The sequence below is a fragment of the Dromiciops gliroides genome, chromosome 3, assembly GCF_019393635.1.
Source record: "Dromiciops gliroides isolate mDroGli1 chromosome 3, mDroGli1.pri, whole genome shotgun sequence".
NCBI classification, from domain to species: Eukaryota; Metazoa; Chordata; class Mammalia; order Microbiotheria; family Microbiotheriidae; genus Dromiciops; species Dromiciops gliroides.
Genome location: NC_057863.1, coordinates 451,321,618 through 451,340,709, shown reverse-complemented (window position 1 = coordinate 451,340,709; position 19,092 = coordinate 451,321,618). Strand labels below are relative to the sequence as shown.

The 19,092-nt window shown below is 35.1% G+C and overlaps 1 protein-coding gene across 1 annotated transcript in view; it reads right to left on the bottom strand.

Annotated features, from left to right (window-relative positions):
- Window positions 1–415: 415 nt before the first annotated feature.
- Window positions 416–19,092, bottom strand: part of GRB14 (growth factor receptor bound protein 14) — a 165,964-nt gene continuing 147,287 nt past the window's right edge. The window contains exons 9-15 of the mRNA XM_043990584.1: window positions 18,884–18,979; window positions 12,991–13,071; window positions 7,872–7,988; window positions 7,711–7,780; window positions 7,491–7,578; window positions 3,375–3,468; window positions 416–916 (exon numbers count right to left, since the gene is read on the bottom strand). Of these exons, the coding sequence (XP_043846519.1) occupies window positions 770–916; window positions 3,375–3,468; window positions 7,491–7,578; window positions 7,711–7,780; window positions 7,872–7,988; window positions 12,991–13,071; window positions 18,884–18,979 (693 nt within the window). The 3' untranslated portion in view covers window positions 416–769. The remainder of the gene's footprint in view (window positions 917–3,374; window positions 3,469–7,490; window positions 7,579–7,710; window positions 7,781–7,871; window positions 7,989–12,990; window positions 13,072–18,883; window positions 18,980–19,092) is intronic.

Genomic DNA, 19,092 nt, shown 5'->3' with positions numbered 1-19,092 from the left:
GTGTATCTGATTGAGAAGTAAAAGTCACACCATTCATTGTTTTACAATGATTTGTTTTGAGTCTGGAGTCTCCCTTATCTCGTTTCCAGTAATAAGTACAGCAGCTACTCATAGGCTTGATCCTACTACTGAGTGGCATGGAAGCTCTGACCAGGACCTTTTCTAATCTGGGCCAGGTTGTCTCTCCTTAGACAGCCTCCCCTTCTTCCCCTTCCCACTGGGACTCACTATTGGTGCCAGACTTCAAATGGGCACCCAGTCAGCTAAGTCCAATCCAGTTCAGAACACGAGTCCAAAAGACCCAGCAATCTCAGCCTCCCCAGAATCAGAGAATGATTGAGTGTGCAGCACCATGAAAAGAAGACACCACAGAAGTGAAGAACTGAGTCTGCAAACAATTGTCTTGGAGCTCAAGGAATTTCTTTTATTATATTCGTATGTAAGAGAGCAGCAACATAATTAGAGTAAATAAACCCAAAAGTGTTTAAAATATTCCTGTTTGAAAGAAGGATAACAGAACTATGACACTCTACCAGAACACACAAAAATAAGTGTTTTATGGTTAATTTAGACTACAATGTACTTTAAAATATTGAACTCAATGCAAATTGAAGGTGGCCTCTAATTTATGATTCACAGACTATTTTTTGTAGTTTATCGATGAACTATTCTTCTCACCAATGGCAGGTTTTCCACAAACACATGGACTTCAGGAAATCATTCTCGAATTCTTTTCTCTCCACTCTTTGTGGGGTAACTTCTATTTTAGTTAAAGGGCAATCCGAGAACAATAATGTTTTAACTTGCAAGGAAGTACACCCTTATTGAGCTGGTAGAACTCCACTAACTGGATGAGATCAGTAAATCTTGTGTGACCATCATCCAGGGTATGAAACATTTCACCATTATCTTCTAGCTGCAAGGGAAATGATAAACTATTTAATGGTGGCAAAAAGGCAAATTACTTAGACAAACAACAGCCCACACAATATCATATCTTCTCCTGTGTTATGGATCTGGTTACCTCATTTGAATGGCCCTGGGTACCCCAGAAGTTTTGTGGGGCAAATCAAAAGAACCTTCTCCTTGAGAAACTAAACCAAAGGACAGACACACCTAAAAAATCTCCCCCACCCCTGGGGGTGGGGTGGGGAGAGATAAGATTGGGTGTGGCTGCTGCCTTTGTGGCTTGAGGAGCAGAGAGATGGCTTGAGAGATCCAGAGCCACCCCTCACCTAGCCACCCCCTGTAATTTTTTTTTTTTTTTAGTGAGGCAATTGGGGTTAAGTGACTTGCCCAGGGTCACACAGCTAGTAAGTGTGTGTTAAGTGTCTGAGGCCGGATTTGAACTCAGTTACTCCTGACTCCAGGGCCGGTGCTCTATCCACTGTGCCACCTAGCTGCCCCCCCCCTGTAATTTTTTAAAGAGGAATTCCTAAGGACCCCGACCCCTATCCTAAACCACTACTGCAAACCCTTACCCCTATCCCAACCTCCCCCATTTCCCCATAACACCTGTAAGAGTTTAGGCACCCAAATTTATGGCCCAACAGATAAAAGGCAACTTTGGAAGCAGACTGAGGAAGAGTTTACTTCCTAGCTTTAATACCAGACATGCATACTCAAGTTAAGTATTTCTAGCAAACAATGTAGCTCTATTTGCCACATCCACAGCCACAGTTGCTGAGACATATTAACAATGGGGTAAGCATTAATACTTTGTCAAAGTAAACAAAGAATGCAACTGACTATATCTGATAGAAAACACATTTCCAGACTTAAAGTTTTCTCTCTTAACTTCCAATCAGTGTACACATCATTAAATTCATTCTGAAGCAGTGAAACATCAACCTAATAGAAAGTCTCTTTTTTTGCATTAAACTTTTTGGCATTAAAAAGTTGACCCTTTGGGGTGCAGGTGGTGCAGGGGATAAAGCACTGGCCCTGGACTCAGGAGGACCTGAGTTCAAATCCAGCCTCAGACACTTAACACTTACTAGCTGTGTGACCCTGGGCAAATCACTTAACCCTCATTGCCCCACAAAAAAAAAAATGAAAAAAAAAGTTGACACTTGTAGGAAAATACTGATCATATAATCAAGAAAGTAGAGCACAATTTATAAGCACCAGATAATTCTGAAGTAAGGACAATTCAGGAATAATACAAGCAACAAGCTATAAATCTTAGTGAATGAAGAAACATTCTTCCTGGAAGTTTTAATGTCCTTGATTGAGAAGAGAGAATATTTCTAACCTCATCCTTACCACTGGACAGCAGTTTGTCCTCAAAGATGAAGGAAAAAAAAATGTCTTATAATTAGTAGTAGCACTACTAGTAGTAGTTGTAGAAGTGGTAGTGGTGGTAGTAGTGGTGGTGGTGGTAGTAGTAGTAGTAGCAGCAGCAGCAATAGCCTGGCATAGATTAAAATCATGTGGGAACAGGAGATGCCTAAAGCATTGTTTATAATGCCAACTCTCTAAAGAGTTGAAGATCATGTGAGAACAGTTTGAAGTAATATATCATTCCAAGTATTACTCCTGCATTTATACCAAGGATGCTTTGAGTAAGCCTACAGAGGCTGAGCTTACATCACAATTCTTTTATTCAATTATAAAAATCAGGGGAATTTTTAATCTACCTATATAAGTCCATGGAACATTAACTATAAAGAAATAATAAATAGCAGGATAGCAACTCGACTTAGGACTGTTTCTATCTGAACCCAATTTAAAAAAAGATAAAAATGGGGCAGCTAGATGGCACAGTGGATAGAGCACCAGCCTTGGAGTCAGGAGTACCTGAGTTCAAATCCAGCCTCAGACACTTAACACACTTACTAACTGTGTGACCCTAGGCAAGTCACTTAACCCCAACTGCCTCACTGAAAAAAAAAAGATAAAAATTATAAAATAATAATCATAATAATATGTTATTCAAAAATGTAGTTTCAAAATTGACCTGAGTCCAGAAAATGTGTGTGTCAACACATCCCCAAAGTTTAACAATATTTTCTTGAAAACCCATAAAACAGGGCATTTAAAAGAACTAAAGAGACAGAAGCTATAAAATAATGGTTTCAGAGAGAAAGAACTAAATAAAATTCAGAAGAAGGTTTCTTTAAGGGGTGTTTTAACAACAGGTGGCAGAGGATACAACATTGCTAAATCAATTTTATATAACTGAAGGAAATTCTGTTCTTCAAACATTTTCTCTATTCTATTAATTTAGACCTAAAAGATATTTGTGCCAAGCATAGCTCCAGTCAAAACAAAAGCTTCCAAATGGCATTTGATAAAAGAGTAAAAAAGTTTCCCAAAACTGTATTCATCAAGATAACTCCCAATATGAAAATGTGCAATGATAAATTACTTACTGGTATAATTTGAAAATGCTTTATCTTTTGTCCGTGGCTCAATGAAAGTACAAAGGTTTTGGGGTTGCTTTGGCTGTCCCGTACCAAGAAAACTCTGAGGAGAAAGAAGGCAGTTCAGCTTGTTTCTGAGGAATGCATGGGCTTCAAAGAAATAGAAAGCCTAACACAGAAGTGAATGTGCCAGTTATGTGTGAATGCAGTAAACCCATTTATATATACCTTTCATGTGTATTTCAATGGTATGAAATAAACTGAGCAAGGTCAAGAAATGTTGCACAATTATTCTCAGGAAATATGAACTACAACTGTCATCTAAGTTAAACTATGTCATTTTTAACAGTCTCAGTCTTTCATTCCTGATTGCTCCCCCCCCACCCCCCCACCCCCAAAAAATGCCTTGTAAGCATCAACAACTGGCAACATGTGTTTTTCATATGGGGAAATTGAGTATTGACACCTAGGTGTGAATGTTCTATTAACTAGAAGAAATGACATTGGCATCCTATTATTTTACCTCATAAATCATGGTAAGTCCTGAAAAAGAAAAATTCTCACCTAGAAAGAGGCCTTATTTACTTTTAAACTTTTGTATGTTATTTGCAATCCCCCCCTTTTTTTTAGTCTGGTGCTAATGTTACAGACATATAATAAGAATAGTAGGAAAAGAATAGATGAAATGCCATAATCCTGAAATGATTTTTTGTTGAGATAAAAGAAGAAAATTTAATAAAGTTGGAAAAACACAAGGACCATAAAGACAATAGAAAAAAGATTTGGAAAACAAAACAAAACTCACTTTAACCTTGAAAGATGAGGCAAAAAAAAAAAAAAAACTTCTGATATATCAAGCTAGAAAGCAAGACATGGCCTAATGGCCTGAAAGAAAAATGCTGCCAGACATGGATCCTTATTTACTGGCAAGACAGCACAAAACCAGTTTTGTATTAATTGCTGGCAAACAGCCTGTTTTCAACAAACCTCACTGGCAAATCCTATGCTACTTTTCCTGGTCCTTAGTTAGAAAGGCATTTAGATTTGAGCTGCAGTGCCTGTCCAGTGATAGTCCCATTTCATTTGTGTTAGTGTGAAATTCCAGACATTACATCATTGGCAGATAGGACAAAAGTGAATTTTATTGGTAAATCAAGTTGTAAATCTTTTTTCTCTCCTAAGTAGAACACTACCACCACCTAGTGGACCAATTCTTTCCAAGGTGATGCAGAACAAAGTTAAACAAAGGTATATCTTTGTATGTTTTTGTAGTATCAGAAGGACATAAGACTGAAGGTGTGGATGAAAAAAAATACAGAAGTCCTCCTCAAATCATCTTTAGCCCTTTTTTAAAGTCCTATATGCTTTTTGCTCCCATTAGGTTGTAATTCAGGTAGTCTCTCAAATGTAATATTAATCTCTAATAAAGTAAGTGTCATAACTCACTCACATCTATATAATTCGCTAAGAGGTTAATAAAGTAATTTCCTCATTTACCCAGATATTAGTATCAAGTCCCAACAAAATTTTCTATTAAAATTAGAATATCTTTGATAGTAAATCACCAGAATCACTTGGCTAAGAAGAAATGTAAAAATGTTTTCTTATTTTGTATATACAATATTATCTTATTTTCTACATACAATAAGGGCTTATTTAGAATAACTAGAAGCATGAATCAGAACTAATGACAATTTCTGAAATACTCAACATTTTAAGAAAAACAGTTCTCTAACCAGATTTTAAGCAATTTGAGAGCAGGAGACCAGTCATGTCATATGTTGTATTCCCCATCTAGTGTTTTCCAACTGTCAATCCATGAAAAACGTATTAGTTTGAAAAACTCTTATTTTTAAATTCTTGTTCTTGAAGCTCATATTTCAATTTTTAAAATTTTTAAAGTTACTCTCCTGCTCAATTATTCCTAGTTTTATTTTGTTTTGTTTTTTTTCCTTTTGAGATGATACCCAGAAGTGTGTTGTTCCATGGGGTTCTTCCCTGAGCCTTCTTCTCTTCTCCCTCTCTCTCAGTAACCTTATCAGCTTCCATGGACTTAATCATCAATGCAGATGACTCTCAAACATATATAAGTTTCAATGCTGCATCACCAATTGTATATTGGACATTTTGAACTGAATATTTTGGAGAAATATTAAAGTCAACATGTCCAAATATTAACTTCTTATCTTGCCCCCTAAATCTCCTCTCTTCCAATTCACCTTATGACAAAGGCATCCATCATTCCAGGCTCCCAGGTTTGTAATTTTAGCATTATCCTTTCACCCAGAATATCCAATCAGTTGCCAATTCTTCTTGTTTCTACCTTCACAATATTTCTTGCTTCTGACTCCTCTCCATGAGCATACCTGCCATCTTATTTCAGCTTTCGGGCAACCTTTACCTAGATTATTTTAACAGCCTCCTAACTGGTCTCTATGCCTCAAATTGTTCCCATTGCAATCCATCCTATACAAGGCTGCCAAAGCAATTTTTCTTAAGCAAAGATCTAACCATATGCCATCCTTACACAAGGATGTATCTTTGTCTCCCTCTTGCTTATAGGATAAAATATAAACTCTTCAACTTAGTTTTTAAAGACCTACCCATCCTATATTTTGTCATCCAGCCCAACTGGACTTCTCTCTGTTCCTTATACACAAAATTCAATCCCCCATCTCCATGCTTTTGCACTGGATATACCCCATGCCTACCCTAGAATGTACTATCTCCTCATATCTGCTTCCTAGTCTCTCTCTTCTTTAAGAAACTGTTCAAGTATCATCGTCTGAATGAAGCCTTTCCCTTCCTTCACCTCCATAGTACCATACTTTACCTCCCTTGCTCTCAGCTCTCTCTGTATAGAGACATCCCCCACATATGTATGTGTATGTATGTATATATATATATATATGCAAAAATACATACTTTGTAAATAGGCTGTATATATTTTATATGTACTTGGTTCCACCATTAGACTATAAGGTACTTGTAAGTTGGAATTGTTTCGTTCTTTGTTCTTTGTATCCCCAAGGCCTCCATACTGGCAGGTCCATAATAAGTGCTTCAATAAATGCTTGCTTTCTGGATTCAATGGTGGGCATCTTACCAGTCCACAGACAGTTTGGGTTGGGAAACCCAGTAAATTTTAAATATTCTTCAATTATTTGGCTACCTTTATTAAAGTATTAAAATTAGGACAAAAGGGATAGGTAAGAAATACCCATATGCATTCTGGGAATTCAGATAATACTACAACATCATCATACCAAAATAAGTTATTTTTAAAAACTCCTATTAAAAACTGCATTATACCAAGGCAAACTTTGTCCACAAAGTACCTTCTGGTATCTTAAAACATAAAGCTTTTTTTTTTTTGGTTTGACTAAAGAAAAATAAAGGTCTCATGAGTATTACCCACATATTAAATTTTATAACTTTCTTTGCTTGAATTTATCTGGTTCTTCAAAGCACCAAAGGAAGTGTAGGAATATAACTGCAAAAACTGGTCTCAGATCACACTTAACATTTCTCATAATCTCTTCCAATTAGGAATATAAATGAGCTGGAGAAGATTAAAAGCTAACAGTAAAAATAAGCAGAAAATCTGTATTAAAAACAGGAAAGAATCAGCATTTAATTTGTTCACACAAGTCCCACCTCTTCCCTTTCCTTCTCTGGGTGAAGGTTGGAATAGGGGACAATTATCCCTTTATCCAAAAAAAAAAGCTACCTGAAAAATGCAATTAGTAGGAATAAATTTGAGGAAAAAATATGTGCACACTAACATAGCAAATTAGTTGTATGCGTAAATCAAAACATGTTGTTTGTTGTCATTTTTTCCCCAGCCACCACTGCCAATTTAACTGGCACCCAAAAAGCAAACTCTGTTTTTTTCAATAATTAACATCTGTGGCCAACAATAAACTTTCTCAAATTGGCACATAGTGGGAAATGTAACTGATGGCTGAGGAATCCACTGAGCAGAATCTTCCTCATTTGTTTTTCCCTTCATCTGTTTTGTTCCTTGTGACAATGAAAAGGTCAGCTCTAAACTGTGGGAGGAGCAACACTCAATCCAGGGATGGATTCTGGTCTTTTCACTTCCTGTTAGGTAACATTACTTACCCATCTACAAGTCCTTGCTGAATGATCAGACGCTGAGCTTCATCTCTGGAAATTCTGTGATGAAACCATGGTTGTGCCCTATGAAGAGCTGAAGAAATCACATGAATATATTTGAAGATTTTGCTCTTAAAATTGCATAGAGTCAAGGAAAGTCTCTACTGCATCTATCCTGAGTTCAGCTACACAGAAACATTATTTCCAGTAACATAAACAAACATACCTAAGTTTGTTGAGGAACTTTGAGAAGCAGTGGGACTACCGTGTATGTTCAATCGTAAGCATCCTTTTTTCTGAGCATGGGAAGGGAAAAACAATTTCCAAATTTTGAATAGAGAAAAAAAAATTATAAATAAATAAATCTTTTAAAAATGTTTATTATACCCTCCATGCTAATCCTTCTTCAACAGCAACTGAAAGGGCTTCAGTGGGATTTTCTATAACTCTGCTTTTGTGGCCTGAGAAGTCCATTGCAACAAGGGAATTTTCTGAGATGCTTCTCTGAAAAAAAATTCACTTTTAAATATTAAAATATTTTTGGTAGATTGTCTTCCAATATTATTCTTCATTCTAGAGCATGATGATCCACCGAGTAATGAAGGCTGATGAACAAACCAAAAACCTTCCAGGAAATTAAGAAGTTAAAACACCTGTTTTGTTGTGTTGGTTTTTTTTTTTAATTATGGAGGTCCTAAAACAGAAAAAAATATATTTGTTTTGATTATTTTGAGTGGTTAGTACAATAAAATTAAGTTGATACACTACAAAGATTAAAAACATACAGTACAGAGTGAATCCATCTGTCAAGAGAAGCAATACTATCTGCTCACATTCTCATTTAGGGTTGAAAAAATATAACTCAGGGAATAATCATTTCATTGGACTTCAATAATCTTTTTTAGTTCTTGCTGGCATGAGACGTCTCTCTCATTCCTTTGTTCACCATTAAGAGACCTGTTTTTAGAGGTCCTACATTTATTTGTTCTACCTCACAAAGGGAAAACTGTGTTTATTTAAATTGTGTTAATTTAAAATTATCCTGTAACTTTACAAGACAATTTTCACTTTGTGAGGTAGAACAAATAAATGTAAAAGCTCTAAAAGCAGGTCTCAATGTTAAACAAAGGGATGAGAGAGACGTCTCATGCCAGCAAGAACTAAAAAGATAATATGAAATTTTGATTTAATCCAACAACTTTCTCCATTTCTTTTCTCCAAAGTTGTAAGCAGAAACCCTGATTCCTAATTATCAATTTTTCTAGTAGTTGAGATTTGCCTTGCCAACAACAAATATTGAATTAGTTATCCTTAGCCTAGCTAATTATTATAAACAAAAAATAAAAACCAGAGTCAGAAAAATCTCAATTCAGGTTATACTAGAAGTACACACACCTTCTCCCCCCCACCCAAATGATAAGCCTCCAAAAGGACATAGAGTGTTTAACAGTCATTTCCCATTAATAAGGAAGGACAAAAATTAAAATGAAGATCTAATGGTAAATTAGTTTCCTACCTGCATCTGGGGGACCCCATGGCTCAGTAAGGACTTTTAATAGATCTGTCTTCTTGGATCCAGCCAGTCCTTGTTTCATGTAACAGATCACAGTCAAGTATGTGCTTGGATAAAAACACTCCCCACACACAAAAAAAACAAACTTAGGACTTACTTTGTGCCATGTTACACTTCAGAGTCTATTACCATATTGTGATGTTCTCTTCAAACCATCTTGGAGCACTCAACCATCTTTTTATGGTTCATCTCTATTTCTAGAGATCCTGCATGCAATCTTCCATTTGTTAGAGGCTCCTTTATGTTATAACTGACAGCTGCTCTTTCCAGACAGATGATGTCTCTGTAATCTCTATTTGCTGTCACACCTTAGTTTGCCCTTTTCACCCCGTGATCTTATGGGCACGGCTGTCGACCAGCCAGATGTACTTCTGCTTTGCTGACATTAATGAAACGCCTCCACCTGCCTCAAACAAGTAGGTCTGAACTGAGTATCTAGCCTCCATCATAATGATAGCTTTATCCTTAGAATATCTCTATCTTCACATGCCAAGATGGGCTATGTAATCTAAAGTTCCTGATAACACAGAAATACTGTTAGGAAAGAAAAATAAACACAACCAGGTGTTTCTTTTTCTCCTGAAGTACATAAGTCAGCAATGAAAAAACAAGATTCTGCACTCCCTAATTAGTGGGAGAAAACAAATGCACAAATATATAAAGTATCTACTTCCTTTGGCATAATGGAAATTAAAAGTTTGAAGAATTTGCCACAATTTAACACAGAAATGAGGGATAATCTGACTTAAACAGCTGCTTTCGGCTTGTTCATTCTACCACACAGGAAAGAAACAGTAAAAACATTATTATAATGTGTGAAGTTGAATTTTAAAAATCTCCTTTTTCTAGTACCTTCCTCTGTGGAATGGGCAAAGTGCTCCCTGTAAAGAAGTCTGAATATTTCTGAAGGCTCTGTGGCTTCATCAGGAACCATCTGGTTAAAATCCTAAGCCAGCAAGATAAGGTTTTTGCATCAGGATATCCCAATATCAATAAGATTTGGATTCTCTTTTTTTCCCCTAGGACTAGTAAAAAATGGAAATATTTATTATCACCTACTATTCCTAATTTTATCCCCATTGTGATCCAGTTGACTGGGGTCAGCAGTTCAGATACTAGTAAGAAACAGAGATTCGCAATGTTCATACCTCAGCTGACATTCTCAAATGTTTTTATAATCTATTGGTAAGTCTCATTAGGCAATTAGGTGGCAAGATGGATAACATGAAAGACCTGGAGTCAGGAAGAACCGAGTTCAAATTCTGCCTCAGTCACTTACAAGCTATATGACTCTGGGCAAGCTATCCAAAGTCTCTGTACCTCATCTTCTTCATATGTAAAACGGGAATTATAATATTATATATGATAATCATACATATATACATACATATATATGTTATTACTGTACTTCTCAGAGTTGTTGTAAGGATAAAAATCAGATATTTTTAAAGTTCCTTGCAAACTTTAAAGAGTTTTATATTACTAGCTTTTATTACTATTGGTCTGGTTGTTATTGAAAAGTCCCTAATGAACATTTTGAAAGGGAAGAAACAAAGCACTCAGTTAAATATGCCACTGGGTTTCTATGTAAGCAAAAGGAACCAGACAGAACCTTGATATATTCTTAGGTTATTATTAATATTGATATATTCTGGGGGGCAGCTAGGTGGTGCAGTGGATAGAGCACCGGCCCTGGAGTCAGGATTACCTGAGTTCAAATCCAGCCTCAAACACTTAACACTTACTAGCTGTGTGACCCTGGGCAAGTCACTTAACCCCCAATTGCCTCACTAAAAAAAATCTATATATCTAGATCTAGATATGTATAGATATATATTGATATATTCTTAAGTTATTCTTAAGCACAATTTTAAAATAGTAGAGAAAAGCAATGTTACACCTAAAATCAGGCCTTCATGAATGTCCCTGTATTTATCCAAACATTCAACCCATCTATAGAATATGGACATATAAATGACCTTGTTGCATTTATGATGAATCAGAGGCAGGACCCTATAGTTCATTCAAGTATTTTCTGGAAGGCGATCTGCACTTTGAGGAATATGCATTCATTGTTTTATAAATATATTGTAGTGTTAGGTGATGAGCCAGGCATAAATGAAAGGACCCAATGTAGAAAGGACAAATCCCATACCAGTGTTTTCATTCACAAATAAACCAGAAGATGGTCATCAGTTGTACTACCTTCAAATTGAAAGGATGACAATATCATACCTGTATACTGTTACTGTTGAAACATGAGGACAGATGGATAGTAACATATTGTCTAAAAATTAAACAACTGCCCACCAAAAAAGAAATAAAGGTGCTCTCACATAGCTTAAATAGCATAAATTTAGTTCTTTGAAAGAATGTGCAGCTACTAAAGGAAGATGTTAGGCTCTCTTTGTGTGTTCACACACACATACACACACACAACCCTTTGAAGATTAGGTCTGCAGTATCTACTGCACTCCAATGGATAGAAGATCTTACTGATGTAAGCATCTCTTCCCAATGATACGGATTAGTTTACTAATGCCTTCCCACCCTACGTCAGCATCACCCAGGCACATGCCTAGATCCCCAAAGTGATCTAGCCAATATGATGCGCTACATTCTCTGACATCGCAAGAAAACAATAATCTTTGAACTCACAAATCTATTTCTCATTGTACATAAATTCAAATACAAAGATAAGTGGTCAAGTTATTTGCAAAAAAATGCTCATTTTAAAGTGGTCACTTTTAGAAAATTCAACAAGACATGTAGATCTTGGTTTGTGGTTTGCAGGCAGAACAATACAATGATGGAAACTTACTCTTCTGTAACTTAAAGTAACATCACTAACTGCTTTGGAGCTCTTTTCCTATATAGTCTATCAAGCTTTCCAATCAACATTATTTCATGCCTCATTCCTAGAACTGAGCATTTCATCTGCTACATTACACGTAGGGTAAATGTTCTTTTTCCTTGGGCACAGCCATGAAGAGAATATTTTAAATCCAAGTGCAAATGCAGGTTTCAAAAATACAAGTTAACCTACTTGTAACACTAGCATGGAAATTGAAATTCTAAATATATTTATCATTATGGGGTACCTCCAAGATAGCATGCTATATGTTTAAAGTACAGGAATGTGTTTCTTGGATTAATATACAGGAAATTAAAGTCAGACTCTTGAGGAAGAGAAAAAGATATTTGTATTGTGACATATTTTAAAGGACCCCACACTATAATGCATGCATGAATAAAAGCCTGGTTGCATTTATGATGAATCAGGGAGAGAGGGCCTTATAGTTCATATGCTGCTCTTAAAGTACATTCAATTTTTTTTTCCTGGAAGGTAATCTGCACTTAAAGAGATCTGAATTCATTGTTTTATAAACATATTGTACTGTAGGTCATGAGCCAGGAGCTGAAACAATGTCATGTCTTACGCTTCCCAGATCCAAACTACTGCCTAAATTAAAAAATAAAACCTTCACAATCAAACAAATCCATTCATGAAATTAATATGATCTACACTGTTGAGGGAAAGGTTCTGCAATTTCACTACTGAGACCTGGTTCTTAAAAAAAGTTTTCTCAAATACTTCAAATTAATAATCAAGCGACTCAAAAACAACCAGTTTTAGCAAACTTGTAATGAACAAATGAGGCTTAACTAGGAATTGGGTATATCAAGAAATAACATATAAAAACAAAAAGCATCAATAAAACTTTAAAAAATAAATTGTAAAGCATTACAAAAATAAAATGAAACAGATAAGGTATTTCATCATATAAGATTTCTGTGATAAGTTTAGAGAAAAGAAACAAAACATGTCAGTGCATTATTTCTTCCTACTGAAACAAAATAACTTAAAATACCAAACTGAATAGCATCACATTAAAGTAAGGTACAAATTTAGTATACTACTATACTACTTACCATAGGTGACATATTCTGAGAGCTGCAACCACTTCTCCCTGGACATGGATGCATATAATTCTGGTACAGCTGCATCCCATACTGCAAAGAGAAATAAATATTTTCATCACTTCCATCTCACATATTATAAATAAGAAATGTCTCTGTCATGCAAAAATATGGTCTTCATATTTTACTTCTGACTTTAATTTGTCACAATATTTTGGAATTTGATACTCTTAATTTAAAATAACTTCTGAAAATATATATATTTTTTTAAATCAGAGGCTTTACTAAAGAAAAAAATTGGGAGTTGTGATTTTTTTAACAAGTGCCTTGGAATGCTACTTAATGTAAGCCATTATTTCTCCACCAAAATCACAGAATATCATTTCTATATTACTTATTGAAACATCAGACAGACTCTTATTTAGTAAAACACACTGCTTGCCAGTTGGGAAACTTATTTAAACAAATTATTAGATAACCAAATTTTTGCTTAGAATTTGCTACACAGTTTGGTTCCAAATCTCTTAAAAATCCATGGGCACAAAAAGTACATGGAGAAAAACCCATTTTCCAAACAGTGAATCCTGTGAAGTGGTTGCATATAGTTGAATCTGCATTAAAGTTATAATTATGTAAGAATACGGTAACTGGTTCCAGTCCAATGGAAATATGCAATTCAAATTCAAATAATGTTACCACTTCACAGAATTAGTTATTTGTGCTAATTGGGACCTAGCTGTACCTTTAGAAGGTTCCTTCAGAAAAACATAAGATTCAGAACAATGAATCAAGGTCCCTACTAGGGTATTTCACAAATTCTCATATAACTAAGACCCCAGAGGTCATGACTTTATGTGTTATAAGCAAAATCAAATACCTTGGTGATATCAACAGTATTAAGTCACTTCTTTAATTTTTTGCTTAAATTTCCCGGAATTCAAAGTATTAAGGAGGGGGGCAGCTGAGTGGTGCAGTGGATAAAGTGCCAGTCCTGGATTCAGGAGGGCCTGAGTTCAAATCTGGTCTCAGACACTTGACACTTACTAGCTGTGTGACCCTGGGCAAGTCACTTAACACTCATTGCCCCGCAAAAAAAAAAAAATAGTAGTAGGGAACACACCACCTTCAAGCACAAGAACAAAAAAATACACAAAATATGTGGAAGTGAGCAAAAAATGCTTACCTTCAACATTAATCTATACATTATCCATGTTGGTGGTGTTAACACAATAGACAGTCAAGCAGAAAGAAAACACCTAAAAAGTTAATCTAGTACAGGGTTTCTTAAACTTTTTTTACTTGGTACCCCTTTTCACCAGAGGAATTTTTATGTGACCCCGGGAATAGAAGTATATAAAATAGGCATACATAATATTTTACAGTTGTCGTTTTCTCGCAATCTCCGCATTCAATTATGTAACCCCACATGGGGTCATAACCCACAGTTTGTTTTTTGTTTTTGTTTTTTGGGGGGGCAGGGCAAAGAGGGTTAAGTGACTTGCCCAGGATCACACAGATAGTACATGTCAAGTGTCTGAGGCCGGATTTGAATCCAGGTACTCCTGAATCCAGGGCTGGTGCCTTATCAACTGTGCCACCTAGCTGCCCCAATAACCCACAGTTTTAAGAAGCTTCAATCTACAACATAAATTCTTAATCTGAGATCTGGGAACTTTATATATTTATATATGTATATGCATGTGTACATAAATTTATATATATATATGCATACATATATTTAAATAACTATTTTACAACATAATTGGGTTTCTCTGTAATACTTCATACTTTATTTTGTGTATTTAAAAAATTATTCTGAGAAGGGATCCATAATCTTCACCAGAATACCAAAGGGTTCCATAATACACATACACAAAATCCCCGATTTAGAGTATAACTGCTATTGTGGTTTGAAATATGTGAAACATGCAACTACTTTCCACAAACTTGTCCTTGAGTAGTTTTCTCCTGAAACTGGGAGCAATATATTCCCTTAGGCTTATTGTATTTTATACATGAAACATCAATGAGACAAGATTTCTTTCTGCCATCTGTTAAATTATCTTCTTTTCAAAGAGTTATAATTTACTTAAAAGAGATATTTAGAGTAAGCAGTGGAATGAAAATCTCACCCTCAGGATGTATATTGTTGGAAATATTTGAAACTATTCAGAAGAACTGGTTCTCTCCTAGAGACATTTTTTTAACTTCAAATTGGGAAATGATTTTATATTGCATGCACCAAGTTATTTTTAAGTCAAAGAAAAAACATAATTTTTAAGGTTTTGTTTTTACCACATATAAATAAATAGCTTTATTTTAAAATCTGCCTTAAATTCCTTTTTCAATCTTAATTTCTCTCAATTTTTTCTTTTATTATTTAAATAAAAATGATTATTGGAGCTCATCTTTCTGTATATTTTCTTCTAAGGTACAGATGTCAACCTGTCCATGCCTTCTCACTCATGAAGATTCTTACACATGTATCAAAGATTTATCCAATGCCCTGGAGGCTATCCCTCTGGGTCTTTTATTATTTTGTGGTCACCAATGCAATACATGGTAGGCTAATCTGCTGTCCATGTTCTCCCTTGTTGTCACTGCATGACCAATCCATTTTCTTTTGTATTCATGCATTCCTCTTGATGATGTTTTAATTGTGGGGGATTGGCAGCCATAGTGAAATGTTTCTTAAGTAAAAAAAAAAGTTATTCTTTGTATTAGGACACAGTCTACTTATATTCATAATATGTCTTTTGATTACCATTTGGGTCATCTGTAATTTGTATTCTAAGATTCTAACATTCCAAGATGGGTATCCACATAATACTACTAGTTTTGAAATTTTTTATATGTGTTTTAAATGTTTTAAAAATATGTTTTAAATGTTTTAATAGCTTTTAAATATGTGTTTTCATAAAATTAGAATTACTGAAAATGCAACCAAAATTTCCAAATTTAATCCAACCCACTAGCTTCTTTCTCTTGAATTCTAAGGCTTACATGATTGTCCATTTGTAGTGCCTAAGATACATGTACTAATAAACTAATTCAATAGGCGGACCATCAGAAAGTATGTCATGTTCTGAATAATATGTATTTGTCATTAACTTGATGTTTCTTTTCCTATATAGATTGCTAGGTAATATCCTGCATCGGTTCTCTCCATGATTATATTAAGATGATAAAAGATTTCTTGGTAGCAAAACTCAGAGATAACTGATGATCCTCTGCTTATCAGTATCAAGCTAGGAAGAAAATGAGGAAATGTAGGTGCTCCCCAGGGTCACAGAGGATATCCTGCACAGTATCTAAATGGAAGAGAAATTTCTCATAGATGATATCTACGTGGTTCAATTAGAAATGATACCTGATTAGCCCAAAAAGCCATGGGAATATTTTAGTGAGCTTCATAACTACTACACTACAACAGTTCAGTTTACAGTCACCTTCCCAACCTAGCTGCCCTCCACTGGACATGACGCAGATTGTCAATGTCCTCTCTAAATGTGGTACCTAGGTAAGAGCACTGTGGAACCATCACTTCTCTTTTTCAGGGGAATATGCTTCTACTATTACAGCTAAAAATGGCCTCAAGTTTTTTTGGTTTGTTTTGGGCTTTCATGTCAGCTGTCTCATCTTGAGCTTACAGTTTATTAAGGCTCCTAGATCTTTTTCACATGAACTGTCGCTTAGCCATGCATTCTCTATCCTATTTTTTTTCAGTTTTTTTTTAACTTACATATAAAACTTTAGTGTTATTCCTATTAAACATCATCTGATCATTTGGAATGAATTCCCTGAAGTGGTTGCATGTATTCAAATTATTACTATTAGAAGTCATAATTATGTAAAAATAGCAAGTTATTCCAGGACAATGGAAATATGCAGTATAAATTCTAAAAAAGCGACCACTTCAGGTGGATTTATTAATTGCAATAATCAGGACTGAGCTGTATAATGTACTTTTTCTACCAATGCAGAGCTGCACCTATTTTGCAATGTTTAGAATTTAGAGATGCCAGGTGCAAGGAGGGGTTAAGTGACTTGTCAGGATCACCGAGCCAGAGCTGCTAACAAGAAGTTAAAAAAAATCTTTAGAAGAATGCAAAAGAAGCACAGATCTTTAAATGTCCAATATACTGAATTCCAGTAAACATTTACAGTACCCCAAAAATAGCTTTATATGGAAAAATGTGATATATATCTACACATAGACACACACATATGGTAGTTCTATCTGAAGACAATACCAAATGATCACAAAGCCCTATCCATATTTATAGTCCACATTATAAATTAAATTGGCAGGCTTATTTTAACTTTACTATAAACATATTAACAGAAATCTGTTAAACACTCACACAATACTAATGATGTCCTCACCAATAAAGTTTGGATGAGTTAAAATTACAAAATAATATCAACAGAAGAAGCCTAACTGCATGTAGTATGGAAATTAAGTATTCTGAAAAACATTGAATTTTTAAGAACAAAAACTATAACAAATTAATTTTGAGTGATAAATTACATTTTTTGTTTATGGAAATGTCACATCTCAAGAGCAATAATACTCATGGAATGGATCTATGTTGTACCATGTAAAAAAAAAAGCATTATATTTTATTACAGAGACTCTGGATTCAAGTACTGTTCTGCCACTTAACTACACCTCAGTGACCTTGGACAAGTGATTTAACCTCTTTTGTCCTCAGTTTCTTCACCTGTAAAATGAAGGGGGTAGATTAGATGACTTCTAAAGTCTCTTTGAGCTCTAAAAATCTATGTTCCTAAGAGGCTTAGGGGTTTTTTGCTAGATATAAATATGGTATGACTTAGCTGCCCCTTTTTAATCAAGTCAAGACCATAGTTACTAAAAGAATTGGTTTTAAGTCATCTGTGTCATTGCCTCCAAAGTAAGGGTCTTTAGTAAGAAATGGTAAACAGGGGAAGCTCGGTAGCGCAGTGGATAGAGCACCGGCCCTGGATTCAGGAGGACCCAAGTTCAAAGCTGGCCTCAGACATTTAACATTTACTAGCTGTGTGACCCTGGGCAAGTCACTTAACCCCATTGCCTCTCAAAAAAGAAAGAAAGAAAAATGGTAAACAAATTCAAAGAAGCACCAAACTGCCTTGTATCCAAGTGATGTATCTCTAACTTTTTTTCTATTCTTCTCTGTGTCTACATTCAACTAACAGAATTCCTCATGATCTCGAAAGGAATGGACACACAAACTGAAAAGTTTAAGAACTGCCTTCTTTGCAGTAGTGATTCTTCTGTAGTACAAATACAGAGCTAAGAAACTATATTCAAAGCAAAATTTATCAAAGAATTGAAAACTGAATATTTTAGAACTGGAAGGGAGCTTGGAACCCATGAGTTTATCCTAATAATTAGAAAATCTAAAATAATTGTATTATATTACTAGTAGCCAGGTACATTTTTGTAGACATCATCATTTGTAATATTAATAACATTTTTATAAATGCATAGGAAGCACTGTTAAGACAGATGCTTTAAAGAATACATTTTATCATAGAAAGTTACAATGCCAAAGACTACCATTATTTGTGTTGTATTAATATCAGGCAGAAATAAATCAAACTGGCCTTAAATGGAATACTCCTACACAAAGGATAAACTCAAAGTCATAATATTCTAATTAATATGAAACTTTTAACATCTATAAGGTTGGGGTTTTTTTGGGGGGGTGTTGGTTGTTGTTGTTTTTTTTGTGGTGGTTTTTTAATGTAAAGATGACCTCTTACATAGAGATAGAGACAGACACAGTGGGGAGAGGCAGGAAAGGGTGCTGTGTCTTTTGGTAACATTTAATGTTGGAAAATTCATCTACTTTATATGGTAAAAGTATTTGACAAGAATTAGCTCCACAAGAAAGAGTACCTTAAGCAATCTAATCGCGGTCACCCAGCACGTCCTACTCTGCTCTTCATCTGCATAGAGCAGTTTCAGGTCTCGGCTCCCTCCTGCTTTGTTAGGCTAGAAGGCCACAGCACATTGTTTAGCATTAATGCATATCTTGAAGGTAAGACCTGTTGAAATAAAAGCCACTAAAATTCTCCTATTTATGAGAAAGCTGCTTCTTTTTTATC